Source organism: Muntiacus reevesi, chromosome 4 (genome assembly GCF_963930625.1).
Source record: "Muntiacus reevesi chromosome 4, mMunRee1.1, whole genome shotgun sequence".
Taxonomy (NCBI): domain Eukaryota; kingdom Metazoa; phylum Chordata; class Mammalia; order Artiodactyla; family Cervidae; genus Muntiacus; species Muntiacus reevesi.
In genome coordinates, this window is record NC_089252.1 from 20,151,225 (window position 1) to 20,174,878 (window position 23,654).

General features: G+C 38.1%; 1 protein-coding gene across 1 annotated transcript in view; it reads right to left on the reverse strand.

Annotated features, from left to right (window-relative positions):
• The window catches only part of ELP2 (elongator acetyltransferase complex subunit 2), a 47,607-nt gene that overhangs the window by 18,821 nt on the left and 5,132 nt on the right, over positions 1–23,654 (reverse strand). Inside the window, exons 2-12 of the mRNA XM_065932350.1 lie at positions 21,930–22,008; positions 19,040–19,110; positions 14,573–14,729; positions 14,093–14,170; positions 12,644–12,708; positions 11,472–11,538; positions 10,861–11,001; positions 9,642–9,737; positions 7,244–7,344; positions 6,925–7,056; positions 1,966–2,115 (exon numbers count right to left, since the gene is read on the reverse strand). Coding sequence (XP_065788422.1) covers positions 1,966–2,115; positions 6,925–7,056; positions 7,244–7,344; positions 9,642–9,737; positions 10,861–11,001; positions 11,472–11,538; positions 12,644–12,708; positions 14,093–14,170; positions 14,573–14,729; positions 19,040–19,110; positions 21,930–22,008 — 1,137 coding nt within the window. The remainder of the gene's footprint in view (positions 1–1,965; positions 2,116–6,924; positions 7,057–7,243; positions 7,345–9,641; positions 9,738–10,860; positions 11,002–11,471; positions 11,539–12,643; positions 12,709–14,092; positions 14,171–14,572; positions 14,730–19,039; positions 19,111–21,929; positions 22,009–23,654) is intronic.

The window sequence follows — 23,654 nt, forward strand, 5'->3', positions numbered from 1 at the left end:
ATAAAAATCCTTTATCAGATATGTGTTTTGTAAATATTTTCTCCCAGCTTGTGACTCATCTTTTCATTTTCCTGATAGCATCTTTCCAAGGGCAGAATCTCACATTTTGGATAAAGTCTGATTCACTGATTTTTTTTTTTTTTAAAGGATCTTGAGTAAACAACAACTGAGTAATACTGGTAGCAAATAACCAAGAGTCACAGAAAACCACTCCAAAATCATCTGCCTTTTTTGCTTGACTATAGTATTGCTCCCAATGTTCTCTATTAATTTTAATCTACCAAAGTGATGCCAAAGCAGAAATGCCAGTGGCCAATTTCATTAGCACTCACAGTCTGACCCACAATCAGTTACATGAATTTTTATCAGAAACTGAGTATACTTTGTAGTATAGCACAGTTCAATGATTTATCAGTGGTAAAGTTTTATTGTGGTTTTTGAAAGCTTAGGGCAAGACTGAAAAGTTTCTTTAACAAAAACTGGGCTCAACAACTATTAAGTGACACTATATGATATTAGAAATTAGCTTTTATTGCAGATCTGACAGAGTTTCCTAATGAATTAAAACTAAAATTACAAGGTATAAGAGAACTTTGTGGAACTAAAGTAAACACATTTTGGCAACTAACATTTTAATTGTTTGAATTATAAAGAATATATGTATGCTTAGGTTTGTTTTTTTACTGAAATACAGTTGAAATATGTAATATTATGTTAGTTTCAACACAGTGTACAACATAGTGATTTAACATTTAAATATATTACAAAACAGTCACCATCATCGATCTAGTAATCACCCACCTGTCCTCACACAAAATTATTAAAACATTATTGACCATATTCCTTACACTGTATGTCATACCCCTGTGGCTTATTTATAACTGAAAGTTTGTGCCTTTTAATCCCTTCACCTATTTCGCCACTTCACACCTCTGGAAAACACTCATTTGTTCTTTGTATAAGTTTGCTTTCACTTTGTTCTTTTGTTTTTTAGGTTACACATATACATCAGATTGTCTTTCTCCATCTAACTTGTATCACTTATTACAGCATCTTCTAGATTCATCTATTTTATTATAAATGGCAAGACTTCATTTTCCTCTTTTAAATAGTTTTTTACTTTTTAATTTCCCTGAAGTATAGCTGATTTAAAAGGTTGTGTTAATTTCTGCTGTACAGAAAGTGACTCAGTTATATATATATGTAAGACTTCATTTTTTTAATGGCTAATATTCCATTGTATATATACCATGTCTTCTTTATCTATTCATCTTAGCTGCTTCCATATCTTGGCTATTGTAAATATTTACAATAATTGCATTAAATAAATACATGTAAATATTGTAAATAATGCTTCAATAAACATGGGGGTAGATGTGTCCTTTCAAATTAGTGTTTTGTTTTCTTTAAATAAATACCCAGAAATGAAATTCCTAGATCATGGGGTAGCTCTATTTTTAATTTTTTGAGGAAATGCCACTCCCATTATCCATAGCACTGCTCCAATTTATGATCCTAACAACGGGCAGGAGGGCTCCTTTTCTCCACATCCTTGCACCATTCGCTGTTTATCTATTTGATGACAGCAACTCAGAGAGAGGAAAGGGAGTATCTCATTGTGGTTCCGATTTGCATTTCCCTGATGGTTAGTGTTGAGCATCTGTTCATACATCTACTCGCCATCTGTATGTCTTCTCTGGAGTGCTTCAGTTTTTAAGAAACCTATTTTCCAGGGTAACTATAACATTTTGCATTCCCATTGGCAATGTATGAAAGTTCCAGTCTCTCTGCAACCTACTACACTTGCCACTGTCAGTATTTTATACCTCAGATATCCCAGAGGGTGTGCAGTGGCATTCATCATTTTAATTTGCATTTCCCTATTGGCTAATGCTGCTGCCCCTCTCTTCAAGAGCTCAGGGACATTCTTTTCAAGTGAATCCGTCAAGAAGGAAGATATTTTACCTGTGACTGATCTTTTCTCTTCCAAGGAGCAAAAAGTCGAGTTGTCTGGTCAGTACCAACAGTGATGATAAATTCTCCTTCTGGATCCCATGTTAGGTCTTGGACACCATCAAAGTGTCCTGAAATAACAATCTCTGGAGTCCACTCTTTCTGCAATGAAAGTGCTCATGATACATCAAAATAATCAATGTATTTTCATTCAAAATTAAGTCTGATAATGCCTTCAGTCCTCAGGTCTGATATGGAAAAGACCCCGGCTCCCAACAAGGTGAAAAGTTAAGTAAAAAAGATGGAAATTCACAGTAACAGGATCTGTTTTCCAATCAAACAGATTTGAACTTAAACATTCAAATATGTGTTGTGTCCTTCAAAGCAGTTTCCTTGGGGAACTCCCCTCCATTCGTCATTTGTGAATGCCTCCTGGAACCCAGACATTACCCAATCTTTCTGTGCCTCAAATAACTCTGCTGTAAAAGAGCTACTTAGCTCCTACAGTCATTACAATAGTCAGATGAATTTATATTTACAAAACACTGGCACATACTAGGTATCAATAATACACAAGTATTTATTTGTCAAACTAAATAATAAAGAGTACTGGGTAACACAAGCCTGTAGATTCTGAGTGTATGCCTGACCAGCTCTCTTTGTTAAGTAGAAAGCCGTAGGTGTAGAGGGCAGAGGTTAAATTAAACCTAGTTAGTCTACCTCCTGAGGGAGCCAGCACCAGTAACCAGTAAACAAATAATGAAATGAAATACAGAAAATGTCCACCAAGCATCTTTTGGAACAACTCAAGTGGTATAAAACTTGAAAAAATCAAATCTGTATAAATAGCTAAAAGGTCATTCAAACCCAACTCTGATGAATGTGGTTAAGTCATATTATTTTCTAGTCAAAAACATAAACAGGCTGGAACAAAGAAATGCTGTTAATTTCTTCAGTGATATAAAAATTGACTCTAAAGTTAGCACTAATAGGAGTTCCCAAAAGATTTTGAAAAAAGTACAGCACTTTTGACTATCAACACAGTTCTGAAGGGCAGCGTCTGTTTTTAGAAATTGCCCTTGATTGTAATAAATGTGTGGGATTCTGAGGGTGGAGGCAGCTGTGCATGCTTGGGGGGCAGGGTAAGTGGGAGCTCCATTTTCTGCTCAACTTTTCTGTAAATCTAAAATTTCTCTAAAAAATACAGTCTATTAAAAAATTACTCTATTTGGTAAACTGCTATTATAAATTTGAAATCAAGTTATAAGCAAAAGTAAGTAAAATTCTGTCCTCTGGCTTGAGTAGAAGAGCTCCTCCCTACTCATCTGACGCTTTTTCATATGAAGGCCCTCTAACCAGATAAAATATGACTCAAAGGAGCTCTTAAGAACAAAATTAAATTTATCCTAAAAAAATTTTATTTGAAAGTGTCATAAATAATGATTCCCTGGTTCATGTAATAGTAAAAACAATCTTAAAGGTCAACTCCAAATGGCAGATACAAAGGAGAAAAGTGAATCACTGCATGTACTGAAAATTCAAATTCTTCTATATGACACAACTATTACAAAGCTCACAAACTAAAGGTCAAGCAAATTCATGAATCTGTACTTAAATAAGTATCACACACTAATCAATCGCACCAGTCGGGATACATGAATTTTCACTTTGGAAGTGAAGCTACTAGATGCACATTCAAACTCTGCTGACTCAATTCCGCATTATGTTCTGACTTCTTTCATCTATTTATTTAAAATATATAGTATCAAATGTGTCAGGCCCTGCTTTTCACACTGTACAAGTATTACCTCATTTTAGCATCATAAAATCCCCTTCAGTTCAGCTTAGTTCAGTTGCTCAGTCGTTTCCGACTCTTTCCGACTCCATGGACTGAAGCATGCCAGGCCTCCATGTCCATCGCCAACTCCCGGAGTTTAGTCAAACTCATGTCCATCGAGTTGGTGATGCCATCCAACCATTTCATCCTCTGTCGTCCCCTTCTCCTCCCACCTTCAATCTTTCCCAGCATCATGGTCTTTTCAAATGAGTGAGTTCTTCGCATCAGGAGGCCAGGGTATTGGAGTTTCAGTTTCAGCATCAGTCTTTCCAATGAATATGCAGGACTGATTTCCTTTAGGATGGAATGGTTGGATCTCCTTGCAGTCCAAGGGACTCTCAAGAGTCTTCCTCAACACCACAGTTCAAAAGCAACAATTCTTTGGCACTCAGCCTTCTTAATAGTCTAATTCTCACATCCATACATGTCTACTGGAAAAACCACAGCTTTGACTAGATGGACCTTTGTTGGCAAAGTAATATCTGATTTTTAATAAGCTGTCTACGCTGGTCACTAACTTTTCTTCCAAGAAGCAAGCGTCTTTTAATTTCATGGCTGCAGTCACCATCTGCAGTGATTTTGGAGCCCAAGAAAATAAAGTCTGTCACTGTTTACCCATCTATTTGCCATGAAGTGATGGGAGCAGATGCCATGATCTTACTTTTCTGAATGTTGAGTTTTAAGCCAACTTTTTCATTCTTCTCTTTCACTTTTATCAAGAGGCTCTTTAGTTCTTCACTTTCTGCCATAAGGGTGGTGTCATCTGCATATCTGAGGTTAAGTGATATTTCTCCCAGTAATCTTGATTCCAGCTTGTGCTTCATCCAGCCCAGTGTTTCTCATGATGTACTCTGCATAGAAGTTAAATAAGCAGGGTGACAATATACAGCCTTGACATACTCCTTTCCCGATTTGGAAGAGTCTGTTGTTCCACATCCAGTTCTAACTGTTGCTTCCTGACCTGCATACAGATTTCTCAAGAGGCAGGTCAGGTGGCCTGGTATTCCCATCTCTTTAAGAATTTCCCACAGTTTTTTGTGGTTCACACAAAAGCTTTGGCATAGTCAATAAAGAAGAAATAGATATTTTTCTGGAGCTCTTTTGCTTTTTCAATGATCCAGCGGATGTTGGCAATTTGATCTCTGGTTCCTCTGCCTTTTCTAAATCCAGCTTGAACATCTGGAAGTTCATGGTTCACGTACTGTTGAAGCCTGGCTTGGAGAATTTTCAGCATTACTCTACTAGTGTGTGAGATGAGTGCAATTGTGCGGTAGTTTGAGCATTCTTTGGGATTACCTTTCTTTGGGTTTGGAATGAAAACTGACCTTTTCCAGTCCTGTGGCCACTGCTGAGTTTTCCAAATTTGCTGGCATATTAAGTGCAGCACTTTCACAGCATCGTCTTTTAGGATTTGAAATAGCTCAACTGGAATTCCATCACCTCCACTAGCTTTGTTCTTAGTGATGCTTCCTAAGGCCCATTTAACTTCACATTCCAGGATGTCTGGCTCTAGGTGAGTGATCATACCATCGTGATTACCTGGGTCGTGAAGATCTTTTTTGTATAGTTCTTCTGTGTATTCTTTCCACCTCTTCTTAATCTTCTGCCTCTGTCACATCCATGCCATTTCTGTCCTTTATTGTGCCTATCTTCACATGAAATGTTCCCTTGGTATCTCTAATTTCCTTGAAGAGATCTCTAATCTTTCCCATTCTATTGTTTTCCTCTATTTCTTTGCACTGATCACTGAGGAAGGCTTTCTTATTTCTCCTTGCTATTCTTTGGAACTCTGCATTCAGATGGGTATATCTTTCCTTTTCTCCTTTGCCTTTAGCTTCTCTTCTTTTCATAGCTATTTGTAAGGCCTCCTCAGACAACCATTCTGCCTTTTTGCATTTCTTTTTCTTGGGGATGGTCTTGATCACTGCCTCCTGTACAATGTCACAAACCTTCATCCATAGTTCTTCAGGCACTCTATCAGATCTAATCCCTTGAATCTATTTGTCACTTCCACTGTATAATCATAAGGGATTTGATTTAGGTCATACCTGAATGGTCTAGTGGTTTTCCCTACTTTCTTCAATTTAAGTCTGAATTTGGCAATAAGGAGTTCATGATCTGAGCCACAGTCGGCTCCCGGTCCCGTTTCTGCTGACTGTATAGAACTTCTCCACCTTTGGCTGCAAAGAATACCATCAATCTGATTTCAGTATTGACCATCTGGTGATGTCCATGTGTAGAGTCTTCTCTTGTGTTGTTGGAAGAGAGTGTTTGCTATGAGCAGTGTGTTCTCTTGGCAAAACTCCGAAATCCCTCTCAGTAGGTGTTATTACTGTCCATATTTTACAGATGAGGAATCGGAGACAAAGATTCAGTGATGTCCTCAAAAACATAGCTAATAATTTCTGGGGCCAAGATCCATGTGTTCCTAACACTGTTCCTGTTATCCTCTTTCCCCAAACCCAGAGAAGCAGGTTGGAAGCAAATTAGGAAGCAAGAGATTGGAATAATACTGTAAAGCAGCTATTATACTTACTTAGAGCAAGATTATCCCTCTTCAAGAGAGTAAAAAGTGTAAGAAAGATCTAGAAAAGCCCAATATTTGCAGGATCATTTAGAATTACACATATCAAGAGCCCCTGAGAGCATTAATATATTCCATCATAAAATAACAGGTCCTTCTAAATGCCCTTATGTCAGTCAGTCATTCAATAACTCAACAAATTATCAGTGGAGCACCTAGCTATCCAATAGGAAAACATCAAATTATGTTATCTTGCAGAAGACAAAGAAATTAGACATTTTAGGAAAAACTCTCATCACAAAATGTATATAGCTTAAGGGAGAGCTTAAAATTTATGCAGTTTAAACTTCACTTCTGTAGAAAATTTAACTACATGCAAATTTTAATATTGCAACAATGCTAGACAGTTGAATTTTATGCTTAGAAAAGCATAAGTTTCTTACTTAATATAACAACAGAATAACATCTACAGAAAAAGTGACGTCATCTGAACTTAAATGCCTCTACTATGTTTCTAAAGAGTGTTAGAGGTAAAACAACACTGTTTCCCAAGGTTTCACTTACGATTTACTCTATTTGATCAGAAATGACTTAAAAGCATTTTCCTTACTGGGTTGGTAGCATTCTGTTTCCAAAGGTGCAATGCTCCGTGGAAAGCATGAGCGATGATCATGGAGCCATCTTCACTGAACTGGCAATCATAAAATCCCAGGGTATTGCCACCTACTTCTCCTACTCGAACCTACTTAACAATACACAGAAAACAAGTCATAAACAATTTCTCACAACAGAAACCACTGATTCCAGAGATTAGGTTCTTACCTATTTAACATACACAAAGAGGGAACATCTGTAGCTCTAGGAACACAGACTTGGGATTTACTGCTTAATAAACTCATTTTTCTGTTCCTTAAATATTCACATTTTACCTGTTCTAGCCAAACTCCTGACTCTTCATCTGGAGCCCAGAGAATCATGGTTTTATCCATTGAGGCAGACAACAATCTCATTGGCTGTTGTAGGATACCATCTAAAGAAAAAAAAAAAACTACACTAAGTCCTCTAAATAAAAATACAAACTGCACACTTTCGCAGAGGCAGTGTTCGCCATGTCCAGGCACGTAAGTGAGTTCACGTGTCTAGCGTACATCTGTCACCTGTGCGCATCCTCTATGGGTGGTCACGCTTTCGTGTACTTTACAGCACTGTAGAGGGTCCAGTGGTACAGTATCTTTATTTCAAGCTAGATTTGCAAGAGGGCGACTTCACTGAACTTCTTCGTGTGCAATGCGAGGCACTTCCTAATGAAGACCTCCAATGAAGAATGGGAGGCCCACAGAAAGGACGGAGAAGAGAGGAAAAAGAAACTGAAGAACTGAAGGGATTCATGACACAGGAAACGGCAAGATGATTTTATTTGAGGAGGTACTGTTGGTTTTTCAGGCACACGACCTGAACGTAGACCAGTACATACAAAGGTTGCAGCAGCCATTCAGAATGCAATCCAGTGCTACCTTGTCATCTATGACAAGAAAAGAAGAGCTGCTACCCAGACATCACTGGATCATTTCTTCAACAGGCTTAGATAGACTTGAATCCAGTAAAGAACCAATCCTTTGCCATCAACATCAGGTGCAGAGTGAAATTGCAGTCGGGCCTTCATCTTTTGACAACCCTTCAGTTCTACCATCTCCCACCTCTTCTCCCTCCTCCCGTCAGTAACTCTTCTTGCCTGTTCACTCAATGCCAGCCCCTGTATGCCAGCTGTTGTGTTGCACTACTGTACTTTTCAAGGTACAATGCTCTTAAAGATGGTTTATTATTTGTGTGAAAGTATTATACATTTATTACAGTACTATAGAGCCGATTGTATTAAGCTAAAGAGGCAGGTTGTACAAGCACAAATGCATATTGATATCGTTTTAACAGGTATAAAACAATTTTGTCTATGGTTACATAAATGTATAGTATAAAAGGATAAAAACTGCATGGGAATAATGTACACTGAATTCAGCCTTAAGGGAAGGATGGAGGAGGAAGGGTTCAGGAAACACTACAAAGGGATCCCTAATATCTGTATCTAATTTATCTCTTACTTTAATTAATCATTTATTTTTGGCTGTGCTGGGTCTTCGTTGCTTCTCGGCTCTCTCTAGTTGTGGCGAGGAGGGGAGCAACAGCCTCTCACTGCGGAGGCTTCATTGGCTGTGGAACACAAGCTCTAGGTGCACGGACTTTGGAGGCTCCAGTTCGTGGGCTCAGTTGGGGCTCGCAGACTCAGTAGTCGGGGCACACGGATTCAACTGCTCTGCAGCATGTGGAACCTTTCAGGCCAGAAATCGAACCCAGGGCCCCAGCACTGGCAGGCGATTCTGATCCACTGTACCACCAGGGAAGTCCTATAATATCTAATTTATCTTTTTTTCAACTGCAGCAAATATGACATAATATAATAAAAGCTGGATGGTGTTACCTGAGCATTAATTCCTGCTGTTCTCTACTCTTGTCTTGGGGAAGGGGCTGGGAGGAGAAAACGGGGCTGCTGCCGTGCTCAGCTCTACACCTCAGTGCCAACTCGAACAGGCACACAATCATCACTCCATAAACAGAGGTTAAGGGCAAAAGACAGAAGGAAAATCTTTACTTAGTCATAAATGATGTAGCTTGGTATTACCAACTTTGTATTTCCAAGGGTAAAGGATCAAGTGAAGCTGACTTGAAAGTCAATTTCTCTTAAACCCCACAAGGACCAGGTAAAAACTTTAAAGATAAAAAGTTAAAAGCCATATGGTGATTTTGGCATCAAAGCAGGAATCATACTTTTCCCTCTTAGAAATACAACTTTCAATGAAATTGAAGAGCCAGCTGAATGGGTTACAGTATTACACTTTGCCCACAGGAAAATGTCTAATACTTGAGATTTCTTTTTTTTAATTGTTTGTTTTGGCCGGGCTGGGTCTTCATTGTGGCACCCTGGCTCTTCGCTGCTGTGCTAGGGCTTTCTCCAGTTGCAGCAAGCAGGGGCTTCTCTCGAGTTGTAGTGGACAGGCTCCTCACTGCAGTGGCTTCTCTTGTTGGGGAGCATGGGATCTAGGGTACGTGGGCTCAGCAGCTGTGGTTCACAGGTTAGTTGCCCTGTAACATGTGGGAACTTAGTTCCAGACCAGGGATTGAACCTGTGTCCCCTGCACTGGCCGGCAGATTCTTAACCCCTGGACCACAAGGGCAGCCCCTGAGATTTCTAATTACACTCAAAAATATCCTCTACTTCATTTGGTCGGCTTAAAATTCTATCAGTCAAGGTTTTGTGTTTGATTTTCTTCCTACCTTTGTAAAATGAAGGCTGCCAATGAACTGCATTTACCCAGTTTTCATGACCAGCCAGTACTGTCTCCAGAGTAACCGCAAATGTTATTTTAATACCTACAACCAAAAAAAAAAAGATTCTTCCCACAAAGCTCTTTTTAAAAGGAACATTTTCATAACCAACTCAGTTATACAATTACATTAAAAAAAAATAAGAACAGAACATGATTTAGATTCAACAAAAAACATTAATTCTGAATTTCATTAACTTTACCCCTTGTTCAAAATTACAGGAGAAAAAAGATATAAATTCCAAAGATGCATAAATTTTTCTTTATGTTTTGCCTACTTAGCTATAAATAAAAATTAATGGATATATTCTATTTTAAATTTTCAGGGACAGTGACTCTTACTCTATAATTAAAAAAAAAAAAAAAACATGCCAGCCTCCTTTGCTATCCTCATTCATTATGTGAGCCTAAACTACCACTAAAAAGAGACAACACCCCTAAGATAAATGTAAAAATAAAGGAAGTCAAATCAGTACTGTGAACTTTTAAACAAAATAATTAATGAAAATATCACAGAAGTTTTCATATTTGGAAACAATATGCTGCCTCTAGTTATTTCCTGGTTCTCTCCATAAATCTGTCACTAAATCTCAACTCTAATGGGTGTTATAACCAAGAAGAGTAATAACAAAGAAGTGTATTTCTGGATGAACAATGTTTAATAAGGATTAACATTATGATTTTCATATCCATAGAAAATTATCTCCTTTAAATACAACATTCCAACAGAACCTACCATGGAAGGGTACTGTTCTGATGCCAGACAGTAAGAAAATCAGAACTACATATACCATTCAAATATAGGAATTTAGTTGTCTCTTATGAACATCCTCCAACAAAGGTACGAATAATTCACATTATTTCTTCAGATCTTCCTATGCTAAAACTGAAATTTAAATAAAATTTTACAAACTAATTTACTGAGAAAATACTAAACCTTTTCAGCAACTAAAAAAACCTAACATGATTTAGAAAAGTAAGTTTCATATATTAAAAATGACTTACTCTCACATAGAAATAAAAAAGGAAAAATGCATAGTGTAAGTTTCAGCTAGGGATCTGATACTTCTGAAAACGTAACCTTCACATATGTGTTGTAGTGATACAGATAAATAAATCAGCTAATAAATCTAAGAATTACTGCATTAAATATTTTCCTTATTACTCACTTTCATTTTCTACAGTAAAAGTATTTTCTTTCAGTTTTATATTATCATCTTCTTGAGTTTCTAAAGATGTTGATTTTATATACAGTTTCCATATGCGTATCAGGCAATCTTGCGAACAGCTTGCTAGGAAAAGATCTCTTCCTGGTTAAAAAAACAGATATTATTATTTTTAGAACATTCTATTCTTAAATTTAAGTATGAGTTTTTCTTCTACAATACACACATTTCTAGATTTCCCGAAAAAATTAGACTGTGCTTCCCTTTCATTCATTTGACCTATATTCATTTTCAATGACACTGACAAATACACATAAAATGCTAATAAATAGTTATAATATTTGGTATTCCTATACAATCTACTAATTTCTACGAAGAACTTCTCAAGACTGTCTGCATATGTAATAGCTAGTGTCCTCTTGTAAAGATCAACCTATGTCATCCTCTGCCATCCCAACTAATACTTAATACAAAGGATAAGTATCCTCTTTTCTAATTGGGCCAACAGAAAAATGTCACATACAAAGAAAATGTTAAACGTTAAGAGGCTGCTTTTTTGAAAGTTACACATACTTGTCTACATTATATGTACTTTAGCAATATTTCATACTGACCAAAGGCCGCCCATTCCACGCCTCTTATCCAATCCTCATGTCCAGAGAGAAAAAGCATTTTCTGAAACTAGTAAGATAACAAAAAATCACAGGACTTAATGTATGAATTTAATATTTTAATGTATATCAGTGACTTCATTTGATCTCAGCCATTCCTCCTGCATTTTTTTAAAAAAACTGGGAACCCTATCTGATCAGTCGTAAGATAGAGTTTTCACTTGGGAATGAAAAAAATCTCATCTTCTATATCCTTTAACTGAGGAGTCATGAGTAGATAATATCTGTAGTCTCCAAATACACCAACTATTCACAAGGTAAAATGACATGCTGTGGATACAATATAGAAAAAAGCTGGGAGGCTGAACACAATGATTTTTAACTTTCTTATAAAATGCAAAGGAACAAGTCTCTCTATTATTAACTAGGGATTCCCTGGTAGCTCAGCTGGTAAAGGATCCACCTGCAATGCAGGAGACCCCGGTTTGATTCTTGGGTCGGGAAGATCCGCTGGAGAAGGGATAGACTATGCACTCCAGTATTCTTGGGCTGTCCTGGTGGCTCAGCTTGTTAAGAATCCGCCTGCAATGCGGGAGACCTGGGTTTAATCCCTGGGTTGGGAAGATTCCCTGGAGAAGGGAACAGCTACCCATTCCAGTATTCTGATCTAGAGAATTCCATGGATTGTATAGTCCATGGGGTCACAAAGAGCGGGCATGGCTGAGCGACTTTCACTCACTCACTACTAACTAAATGAGCACAGGGTTAACCAACCCTCTTTCTGAAACTTCCCTCTGGTTTAACCACTCAAAGAACAGGAAAAGATTACAAGGACAAATAATCACTGCTAGGGGTGTATTTCACGGTAGGTATGTTACACTTCATTTAAATTTCTTAAGAAAAAATACTACTACAACATTTCCCTCTCTTCTTCCCCACCTAACGACCTGTCTTCCAGAACAACTCTGGACTTGGGAGGCCAAAGCAGCAGCAGAGTACCTGGTGATCAAAGAGTGACAAGCGGTTTAACAGAGGACTGTCAAAAAGATTTTCCTATTGGATTGGTCAGCTTAGATTAGAACACCCCCCAAATTCTATAACCTAGAAAGTCTGTCTTAAGATATGGAATTAAGCAGAACATAATTCTAGTCTCTTAAAGAAACATGAACAATTACCTGATTGTTTTGTTGAACAAATAAGTGAATTTTGCAGTCATCATCGCCACATGCTAATACTGGCACTGGGAGGAAAAAGAGGCATCATTGTAAGCATCATATAACATATATATATAAAACATCATACAACATCATAACATCCATCCTATGTTATGACAATCACCTATGCGGGGTCTTAAGTTCTAGGTAGAGCCTCGACTTCTATTTCCCACATCACTGAACAAATAAATTGAAAGCACTAAATAAACATCTTTAGGAATAAAATGAATATTCTAGAATGTTCCATTAAATGGATACTTGGCAAAGAATGACTATTAACAGAATCCTCTCCTCTGTTCTGTGTCATTTACGATAGAAGGAGCAGTAAAAAGAGCTCAGCAGTAAAAACAAGCTGGGAGCACTTAACCATGTCAGCCAGAACACTTAATAGGAATCATTAGCCCAAGTGAATAATAAAAAATCCAGGAGAGCGACTAAGAGCCCAGCATACTGGTTACTGCACAAAGATTTAAGGGTATGTTTGTTACTTTGAAGACCATATGTTTGAAGAATTTGATAATAAAACAAAATCTATGGCATAATTAAATAACAAAAGCACATATATAACTATGTGGTTAAAAAGCTATGAAAGTTGTGACTGTAAAATTAGTTTTCTTTAAATCAATTAAAAAAAAAGCCAAAAAACTCCAGTCACTCAGCCTCAATGCAGATGCTAAGAAATGAAATTCTATGTAACGAAAACCAGGACAGAACGTGCGCAGTTCCTCCTCCCGGGGAGCCCTGGCAGAAAGTGGAACATCACGTGAGACCACGGAGCTGCTGCTCCCACTGCAGAGGGCAAAACAGCCTGGAGGTTTCCAGGCCCAGCCTCTGCCCACCAGCTCCGTCCTCCAGGCAACTGAGGAGCCACAGGACTGTCTGACGTGCACTGGCCACCATCCTGGTGGAGGATAATCAAAGACAGGTACAGATGGCCTTCCCAGAAAAGGGACATTTTTCGTTTAGAGATTTTAAGTGGTCTGAGGCAAACTGTCACTGTGCACGATGGGAAGGGGCTGTCACCTTGAGAGAAATGCTCACAGGGCCCATCCCTAGTACTTTCTCAACTTATCCCAGACCTCCACCTTCTGCAGAGGTAGGCAGTTTTCCCAAATTACATCTACACTGACCATGTATCTGACAAATAGGAGTATCAGTCTTGAGTTCGTATTAAATCACTTAAATTTTCAACTGCTACTGACGCTTCTAACACCCACCCCCTTTACCTTATGCTTTATACACAGACCATTTGACTACTGAGAACAAAAGTATGTTATTCACGTCTCTCAACTTGTCTCCTAAAAATATTTAGACACAAAATTAAGATCCAATATGTTTCTTTTAGGTCCTGGTTGTATGAAGATATAAAAATATGTTGCTCTTTTAATATACACTTAGCAGGAAACTCACCATCAGTATCAGGCAAAAAAGACAAGCAGAGAGCCAGAGCGAATCCATTGCCAAAGTTCAAGGTCTGAAGGCATGTCACTAAGAAATAAAACACACCATGAACAACTCACTCAGCTTATCCACCTAGAGAGGTCCAGTGGCATCATCAGAACCCTGGACGTCAGCAGGGAGATGAGAGAAGTCAATCCTGAGCCCCCAGTAAAAATGGGAATTTAAATGGTCAGCTTTTAAGGTTACAAGAGAACAAGGTTACAGAGAACAAAAAGACTTAAATGAAAACGCTTTCAAGGAATTTACATTATCAACAGTTTGGTAAATAGGAATTCTAGAAAAGTGCAAAAGAAAAAAACATGCATATTAGAAATATAACATTTCAAAAACTGCTTGAAAGACTGAAAAAATTATGAGGATGCTCTTCTAAGATGCTGTTCATTTGATAATTACTATGTCACCTGTTTGGAACAACGTCTGTAAACCTACCTTCAGAACCCTCTTTAGACCAGATCCGAACAGTAGAGTCGGAAGCCGCGGACACTATCAGCGTGTGCAGTGCAAGGTCTGGGGCCCTCCTCTGGTAAACAGCATGCACAGCATAAACAGGGCCTTCGTGGCCGTAGATGGGGACTGCTTTTAAAAGCTGAATCACAAAGAATAACAAAAACGCTATGTTAAACAAAAGAATGATCAGTTTCACCTGCATTTAACTAGAATCAGAGGATTAAAGGCATTGTTAAAATGCCTGACCCAGAAGTCAGTCCTCTCAAGCTGAGATAGTGAAGGACAGGGAAGCCTGGCGTGCTGCAGTCCATGGGGTTGCAAAGAGTCAGACACAAATTAGTGATTGAACATGAACAAGCTGAGAAGAACTTAAACTTGTGAAAAGTCTGTCTGATCATATTAACAACACACAAAATGTGCACATCCCTTGACATAGCAATCTCACATCTAAGAACCTACTCTGAGAGAGCAGCACTAGTTTAACAGATAATAAAAGACAAATGTAAAAGGATACACTCCTCAGGAAAATTGCAATCAACTTAAAAGTATTAACAGGAAAAAAAAGTATTAATAGGAAACTGATTAAATAATTTTAGACTTATATTCTAAGCCAACAAAAAGGATAACGCTCACTTATCACCATGCAAAGACATCCATGACATTGATACTTTTGAAGACTACAGGCCAGATTTGTGGACTGCTCCTCCTCTAGGACTGGTCTGATGTCTCCCCATGAACAGATTCGGGCTGACATTGTGATGTCATCACAACATCAGTGTAACACACCAGGAGACATGCAATGTCAGCCTGTTCCACTATCTGTGAAATTACCTTTGATATTTTAACAAAGGTAGCGTTAACCATGTTTTTTCACTATGAAAATTTTTCTGTGGTAATATGTGAGATTATGTTTTGGAACTGAGTAAATGTTCTGTTTTCCATCAAACTTTTACCAAGTTTTTCAGCATCCACTCGTAATACTTGCATGTATCAAGCAGAGCTACAAAACAAAGAACTGGCAAAAACTGGAAAATCCCACCTGGGTATCAGTCTTCCTGCTTGCCATGCAAGATTATGCCCTGTGGTAACATTTCTGTTATTCTGTTATTGTGTATTTTTAGAGTTCCAAATATGTAAGATTTACCACTTTCCTTGACAGGTATGTTTTGTAAACTGTTGTCTGCTGAAATAGAGTTATCTTAAATATCTCAATTGTTTTTCCAATTACTTAAGTAGAACTCTGCCACTCAAAAAGGTAATTAATAGTTATGTATAAGGCTTTGTACACTAACTTCCAGTAGTCATTAACCTTTGACTTCTCTGAAAAAAACATTTTTTTCTTTAAAAAAACACTTTTTAAAACTCAAGTAAACAAAATCACTTTAGTACACAATTAAACACTAGAGATATGGAACAATCTTCATTAGAATTTTAGCCACGGAAGTTTTGTCTTTTTCCTTCTTCATACTTCCTGGTATTTAAAATTTACTGTTACTGCTGTTGCTCAGTCACTAAGTCGTGTTGTACAACTCTTTGCAACCCCAGGGACTGCAGTAAGCCAGGCTTCCCCATCCTTCACTATCTCTTGGAGATCGCTCAAATTCATGTCCCCTCAGTCAGTAAAGCTATCTGAGTCTGTATAATTACCTCCCAAATGTTAAATCTGTGGAAAAACTCATTTCACACCTGTTTTTTATCTTTTATTTTATGCTGACGTATCACTGATTTATAGTGTTACATTGTATTATACATATTCTTTTTCATATCCTTTCCTATTACGGTTTTGAATAAAGATCCCTATGCTATACAGTAGGGCCTTGTTGTGTTATTCATTTTATATAGTTTGTATCTGCTAATCCCAGGGTCCTAATTTTACCCCATCCCCATCCCCTTCCCCCTATGGCAATCATAAATTTGTTTTCTATGTCACTTCACATCTTTAAGCAGAATTTTATTTCAACCATCAGAGAATCTTAAAAGATCAAACAAAACAAATCTCTCAAGTTCACTGGCTTGTTAAAAAACAATGCCCACTGGTCAAAGACTCAAATCTTTCAGTATGCCAGCTTAGAACTATTTCCTTTTATCAGAAGTCAAGATGCAGTGAGCACCTGTGTGCGTGAAAATGCATACCAGACGGAACCTTTAAGCCTCTCAAGTTACAATGTGTGACTCCTTCCCCCAAATCCTTTTATTCCCTTCATCCCTCTTTGATGCCTTTCATCTTCCTCCTCTTCCTGTTTGGCCTCAAGCCTCCTTTCCGGTCCATGTCTAAGTTCTCTATCTGCCATCAGATACTTAGCCTGCAAGTCTCTCTACTGACAGAAGCTTAGAGCACCCCTGACGAGAGTCTTGCAAGTCTCAACTCAAGGTCTCAACAATGAGTGCTCAAGTGGTTCTCTCTGAATTCCTCTGTCAAGATAAGTCCAAACAGGAGCTGCTTTGCTACATAAGCCTTTGCAGTTCTCATTCAAGTCTAAGTGACTACACAATCCCCACCTCCAAACCTGGCCCCTTTCTCTGGAGACAAGTCTGGGTGTCTGGCCAGCAATACAAGTAAAATGTTTACAACATCTTCCCTCCCACTTGCCTATTTTGCTTTGTAGAAGCATCTTTCTTCCAGGGCCCAGAGACAGAATCCCACTGTTTTTGATTTCTCACTTCTCTACCCACGAGCTTCCCACTCCTTTGGCAACTATCTAGTCAATGCCAAAATCATTTTGCCTTCAAAAATACATTTCATATCTCTTCCTTCATATTTTTCCCTACCCCAATTTGGCACACTCCTATCAGACTCATTTTCCTTTGACATACATACTCCACTGCCTAGAAATCCTGCTGCTGCTGGTGGGTTTAGTTGTTAAGTCGAGTTTGACTCCCGTGACCCTATGGACAGAAGCCCACCAGGCTCCTCTGTCCATGGGCTTTTCTAGGCAAGAAATCCTGAATGACTTCCAAATGCCTGTACATAAAGAACAAACTCTTGAACCCAAAGTCTCACAAGACCGTCTCCTCCTCTTCTTACTAGAAAAGTTAACACTTCTACTGCCCACCCTGTGGTATCAAGAAATATTTCCAAAATTGTGTTCCTCAAAGTTACAATGGATGCTAAGGGACTTAAAGGGGGGTGGGGAATCAGTCTTGAAGGAAACACTGGTTGAAAAAAGATGAGCAGGTCTGTCCATGTCAGAACTTTTCAGAGCCTTCACTATGCTCATGTACACTTAATGATTCTCTAAGAGAAGTGTGTGTACAGTTTTTCCACAGCGACCACAGATTCCTTTTTACAGAGCTTAAAGATGAATAATCTCTAAACGAGCTCAAAAAGCCCTGCCCTTAAGACATCTTAGGCTATGGTGGAAACTGGATACTTCTGAGCAAATGGTCTCCTTTCTTACCTGAGCTTTGATTCATGCATTTTTCCTACCTTGAATCCTCAACCCTTTCATTCTTCCTAAGAAAATCATCTCATACTATTAGACTCAACTTAAATCCCTATTGAACTTTCACAGTGGCATGGTTGTGGTTCAGCAAGTGCAAGCACTCACCCACAGAGCCACCTTTGTACTTATTAAACAAATTTGTAGTTATTTAAGCATATTTTGCCCTCAATATATATGCACAATTCATGAATAGGATTCTGCCTCACTTGTATCTTCTGCATGGCAGATGTTCAAATATCTGATGCACCAACTTCACGTTTTTAATCTCTGCTTCCAACCAGAACCAACCTAAACGTCCATCCAGAGGTCCATGCACACCCAGTACTGCATATTATAACATTACGCAAAATTATATAAATTTATATCCACAAGGCAACCATTGTCCTATGCATACAGCAGTATGAATTTTTGCAGTCACTGAAAACAAAACAACCCATGTAAGAGTACTTTGTAAATTATTTCAAATGATAAGAAATTCAAAGAAATGACTGAAAGCCTATGAATATGGAAGCAGGTATTAGAAGGAAGGGCACAGGACCTATGACATGGAAGATACAGGATCTAGATTACTGATAAGCAAGAATGAGGCACTTCATCAAGGAGGAAGACAAGAAAAATGACAAGAAAAATTGAAAATAAATGTAGATATGACAGAACAGACTTTTGAACTCTGGGGGAGAACGTGAGGGTGGGATGTTTTGAAAGAACAGCATGTATATTATCTATGGTGAAACGGACCAACAGCCCAGGTGGGATGCATGAGTCAGGTGCTCGGGCCTGGTGCACTGGGAGGACCCTGAGGAGTCGGGTGGAGAGGGAGGTGGGAGGGGGGATCGGGATGGGGAATACGTGTAACTCTATGGCTGATTCATGTCAATGTATGACAAAACCCACTGAAATGTTGTGAAGTGATTGGCCTCCAACTAATAAAATAATATTTAAAAAAATAAATAAATAAATGTAGATATGACAGTCATTTCTTATAACCATAAACATATCTACCCACCTGATTATTCTCTATTTCCCAGTGAATCACTTGATTATCAGATCCTCCAGAAACTAATTCAGTTGAAGGAGCTGAAAAAAATTGTATCTCAGTGAACATTTTTTCCCCACCTATTTTGAAAAACTTCAAAGCTATGGAAAAAACAAAACTCACATACCTTTACCTGCATTCACCAACTGTTAAGATTTTGCCATATTTGCTTAATATCTTGCTCTCTGTATGTACATTTACACACACCTCCATTTTTGCTTTTGACAAATCATTCAAAAATAAGTTGGAGGCATGATGACCTTTGATCCTCAAGATATTTTACCCTATTCTTCTCAAAAACTGGAACATTCTCCTACATTGTTGTTGATTAGTCGTTCAGTTGTGTCCGACTGTCTGCGACCCCATGGACTGTAGCCTACCAGGCTTCTCTGTCCATGGAATTTCCATAAATACTGGGGTGGGCTGCCATTTCCTTCAATAGGGGATCTATCTCGCCAACGCAGGGATCGAACCTGCATTTCCTGCATTGACAGGTGGATCTTTTACCCACTGAGCCACCACATATAATTATCACATTCAAGAATGTTAACACTGACACTGTAATGTTATGTAATAATACATATTGAAATTTCCCAAGATTATCCCAGTAATGTCTTCTGTAACTTCTTTTTTAGTCAAAAATCTAAGGACCATACATTATGCATTTGATTGACACATCTTTTAAGTTTCCTTTAATCCTGAATAACTTTCCAGTTTCTCTTTTTGCTACAATGCAAGTCCAGGCCAGTTGTTTTGCCGAATGTCCCTCAATGTGTATCTGTCTGGTTGTTTACTTATGAGACTCAGGCTAAATACTTTGGGTGGAAATAACATATACCAGCCATTACAGTTAGCTGGTGCTATCAAGTACATGAAATATTTTTGAAATCAAACACATATTTCAAAATAGCTCCTTCAAACATTTACTTCTTATTGATAGAAGAAAATGAATAAGAATCAAAAAGGGGGAAATAATCTAATTTTGGTTTGGATTTTCGGTTTATTTATTTCTGTTGGTTTATGTTTAGATAGGTGAAACAGCTGGCGGACTATCTAAACACATTAGATTTGTACTCAAAAGTCCCAGGCTCATATCCTAACCCTGCTGCCAGCCAGCTTCGATCTTGGGCTTTAATTTCTTCATATGTCATGGCAATTAAGCCACCGACCTAACTATATGATTCTGATAATTGCTCTAAGATACACGAAAGTAATGTGATAAGAATCAGATGTTTTAAAAGTATAAAATAATATCACTAGAATTTCATGTCACTGATATATGGGTTAGAAAGAGTACCTGAATTATCTGGCAATAGAACCCAATTCTGAGAAAATCAGTCATAACTATAATAGATTTCAGTGATACACAAGCAATTCATTTTATGTAACCTCACTTTTAAAGGGAAGATAAAACATACAAGCCCAAATTAATACTTTAAAAGGAATCCCTATACTGAGATTCAAGTAGGCTTTGATGTCATTCGGTGGCAGTTAATATAATTACAATTGCATTTTAATATATGCACTAACAGCCACTCTTTCTACTATTTAATGGTTTTTACTGACCTAATGTGACTAACCTTGCATTACCAACTGCAATAAATAGCTTATTAAACTTTTTTTTAATATCACAGATAAAACCAGAGCCAAGTCTCACTAATTCAGGAAATTCTGCCTTTGGGCCTGGCTCAGAATCCACTCTAATGTTCTTGGCCTGGAGAATCCCAGGGACGGCAGAGCCTGGTGGGCTGCCATTTATGGGGTTGTACAGAGTCGGACATGACTAAAGCGACTTAGCAGCAGCAGCAGCAGAATGCTCTCAATAGATAGTTGCAAAATAAAAAAATAAAATTAATTCGGAGTCCATAAAAAGACTATAGTAGGTAGAGTTAAGACATGAAGAATTTCCACAGGATTTTAAAAGCCCATCTAAAAGCAATGTTAAATAAAAATTCTGGAGTCGTGGAATTTCAGAGATGAAAGACACCCGGAGATAATCTAGTCCAGCAATTCCCAAGTGTTTTGATATCAGGACTCACTGACACTCATAAAATTTTTTGAGGAGTCCAAAGACCTTTTGTTTATATAGGCTATATGTGCCAATATTAATCACAACAGAAATTAAAACTAAGAAATTTGAAAAATACTTATATATTAGTTCACTTACAAATAACAAGAACTAACATAACTTTTTTTATAGGGGGAAACCCTGTATTCTCCAAAACAAAAAAATAAGAAGAAAGGCACTATTTAATATTTCAGAAAACTTCTTTAAAGTCTGACTTTATTAGAACACACCTGAATTTTCATATCTGCTCCTGTGTTTAAACTGTGGCAACATCACACATTATATAGCCACTAGAAAATGGCACTGCACACTTGGGACAGAATCAAGACTAGGAATAACTTCTTAGTATTATTCAGGAAATAATTTTGACCTCATAGGTATCAGGAATCACTCACTGATTTAGTCCAAAGTTTTACTTTTTGTATATTACTAAGATGCAAACTAGGGTCAACAAAAATGCAATGCCTTGCCTAAAAAACCAATTGTTTGTCTGTGGCAGAAACAGACTAACTACAGGCTGAATTTTCTGAATCCCAGTCTGGGCTCCAATACAAGCCCTGCATACAGGCTTTGGATCAAAAGCTGTGGGCAATGGCAGGGCTCTTGCCTCAGTAAGGGGCTGCCTCTATCCTCATCCTAAGTACTGCTGTGTTATCCATGCTTCAATTGCTACAAAGTAGAAGTAGTATAAGTCAGATATTTCATTGGGCATGTCATTTTTCTTCTCTTTTTCTAAATACATAATATCAGATACAGTAATACTAAATTAAGAGAAGTCAGATTAATACTTACAACCATCCTGTTTACAAATCCACTGTAGGCAATTGACTCGAGCAGCATGACCATTCAGGTTGGTGATAACAACCCTTTTCTTTAGAGGAGAAAACACCAGTTAGTATGCTGGAATGTATCCCACAGAGGAACTGATAAATAATAAAAATCATATTTCAGAAAATGTTCAGGATTACTTCAAACAGAATCACCTTAACTCATAAACTTTACCATGGCTTAAGTCATCCATTCACTTTTTAAAATTCATTCTTGCCTTTTTCCCCACTCCACATTCACTCAGCCCTACTCTCTTCTTATTTAAAGAGCCAGTCTCTAAAACCCCAGACTAGACAAGAGCCTATGTTCTCAATGGCCTCAGGACCTACTTTTACCATGCTTGTACAGATTCAAGAATTTGGTTGACCAAAAGAAAAATCCCTTCATTCAGAGAATCCATGATTGATGGATGCAAAACCATGGCTTACTTAGCATGCCATGGCTGATCCGGTGTTGGGTTCTTCAGCCTTAACAATACAAGGTCACTAGGCCACAACTACGAAGGTCCTCAGACATCAGATCCCTTCAGGGCCTATGGCCAGGTTGCCTGCAGATCCTCAGACTGCTGCTTTCACCAGATCACTCCACACCTGGGCTTTCTCTACTTCCCCTATTGCTGGAGACTCTATGCCTACTGGGCCCTCCCCTTACAGCCCTTTCTCTACCGGTTGCCTGGAGCACTGACTTCACACCTGCTTGCAAGTCAACTGAAACTCTCACAGCTGAGAAAAAGGTATACAAAGGGAAATGTGCATAAGCTAATATAGTTCACATATGGGTTATATGAGTTTGGGAAACAATTTAAAGCAGGGGCTGCCAGCTGCTGGGATCTAATGCCTGATGATCTGAGATGAACCTGATGTAATAATAATAAACTGCACAATAAATGTAATGAGCTTGAATCATTCCAAAACATACCCTCCCATCCCTGGTCTGTGGAAAAGCTGTCTTCCATGAAACCAGTCCCTGGTGCCAAAAATATGGGAGCCTGCTAAAGTATTTCATTGTCTTTCTCACCAGAATGAGAATTCCGATGGACAGGAGTCATAACTCATTATTTTTGTTTCATCACCACTCAGTTCAAGGCTAGCCTCAGAAGTTTGCTGAAAGAACATCATATCCAAAGTTTCACTTTAGCATCTGACATGTTTAATCCTATATTTAACTAAATACCCAGCCAACAATACTTAACAAAACTATCTAGGATCCATACACCTTTTTTCTTGATGTTAAAATCCCCTGAGATAGCCACCAATTTATCATTAAAAACAGAAATGTGGTAGAAGAGATGGGTACAAATCCATTAAACAGCTGCAAGAAAGATAGGCTTCTACAGTCTTACTTGATGGCCAATGTAAAGCTTACCCTTGGTTTTATGCGCTTTATCTTGCCAGTTAAGAGTGCATGGAAAAGAACAAAGCAAGAAGCATAACCCTCACAGACATCAGACAATGCTACAAAGCTACAGTAATCAAAACAACATGGTACTAGCGAAAAATAAGACATATGGATCAATGGAACAAAACAGAAAGCCTAGAAGTAAGCCCACACACCTAGGGTCAATTAATTTTTGACAAAGGAGGCAAGAATATACAATGCAGAAAAGACAGTCTCTTCAGCAAGAAGTGTCAGGAAAGCTGGATAGCTGTATCAATAAAGTCAGAACACATCCTCACATCAAACCCCAAA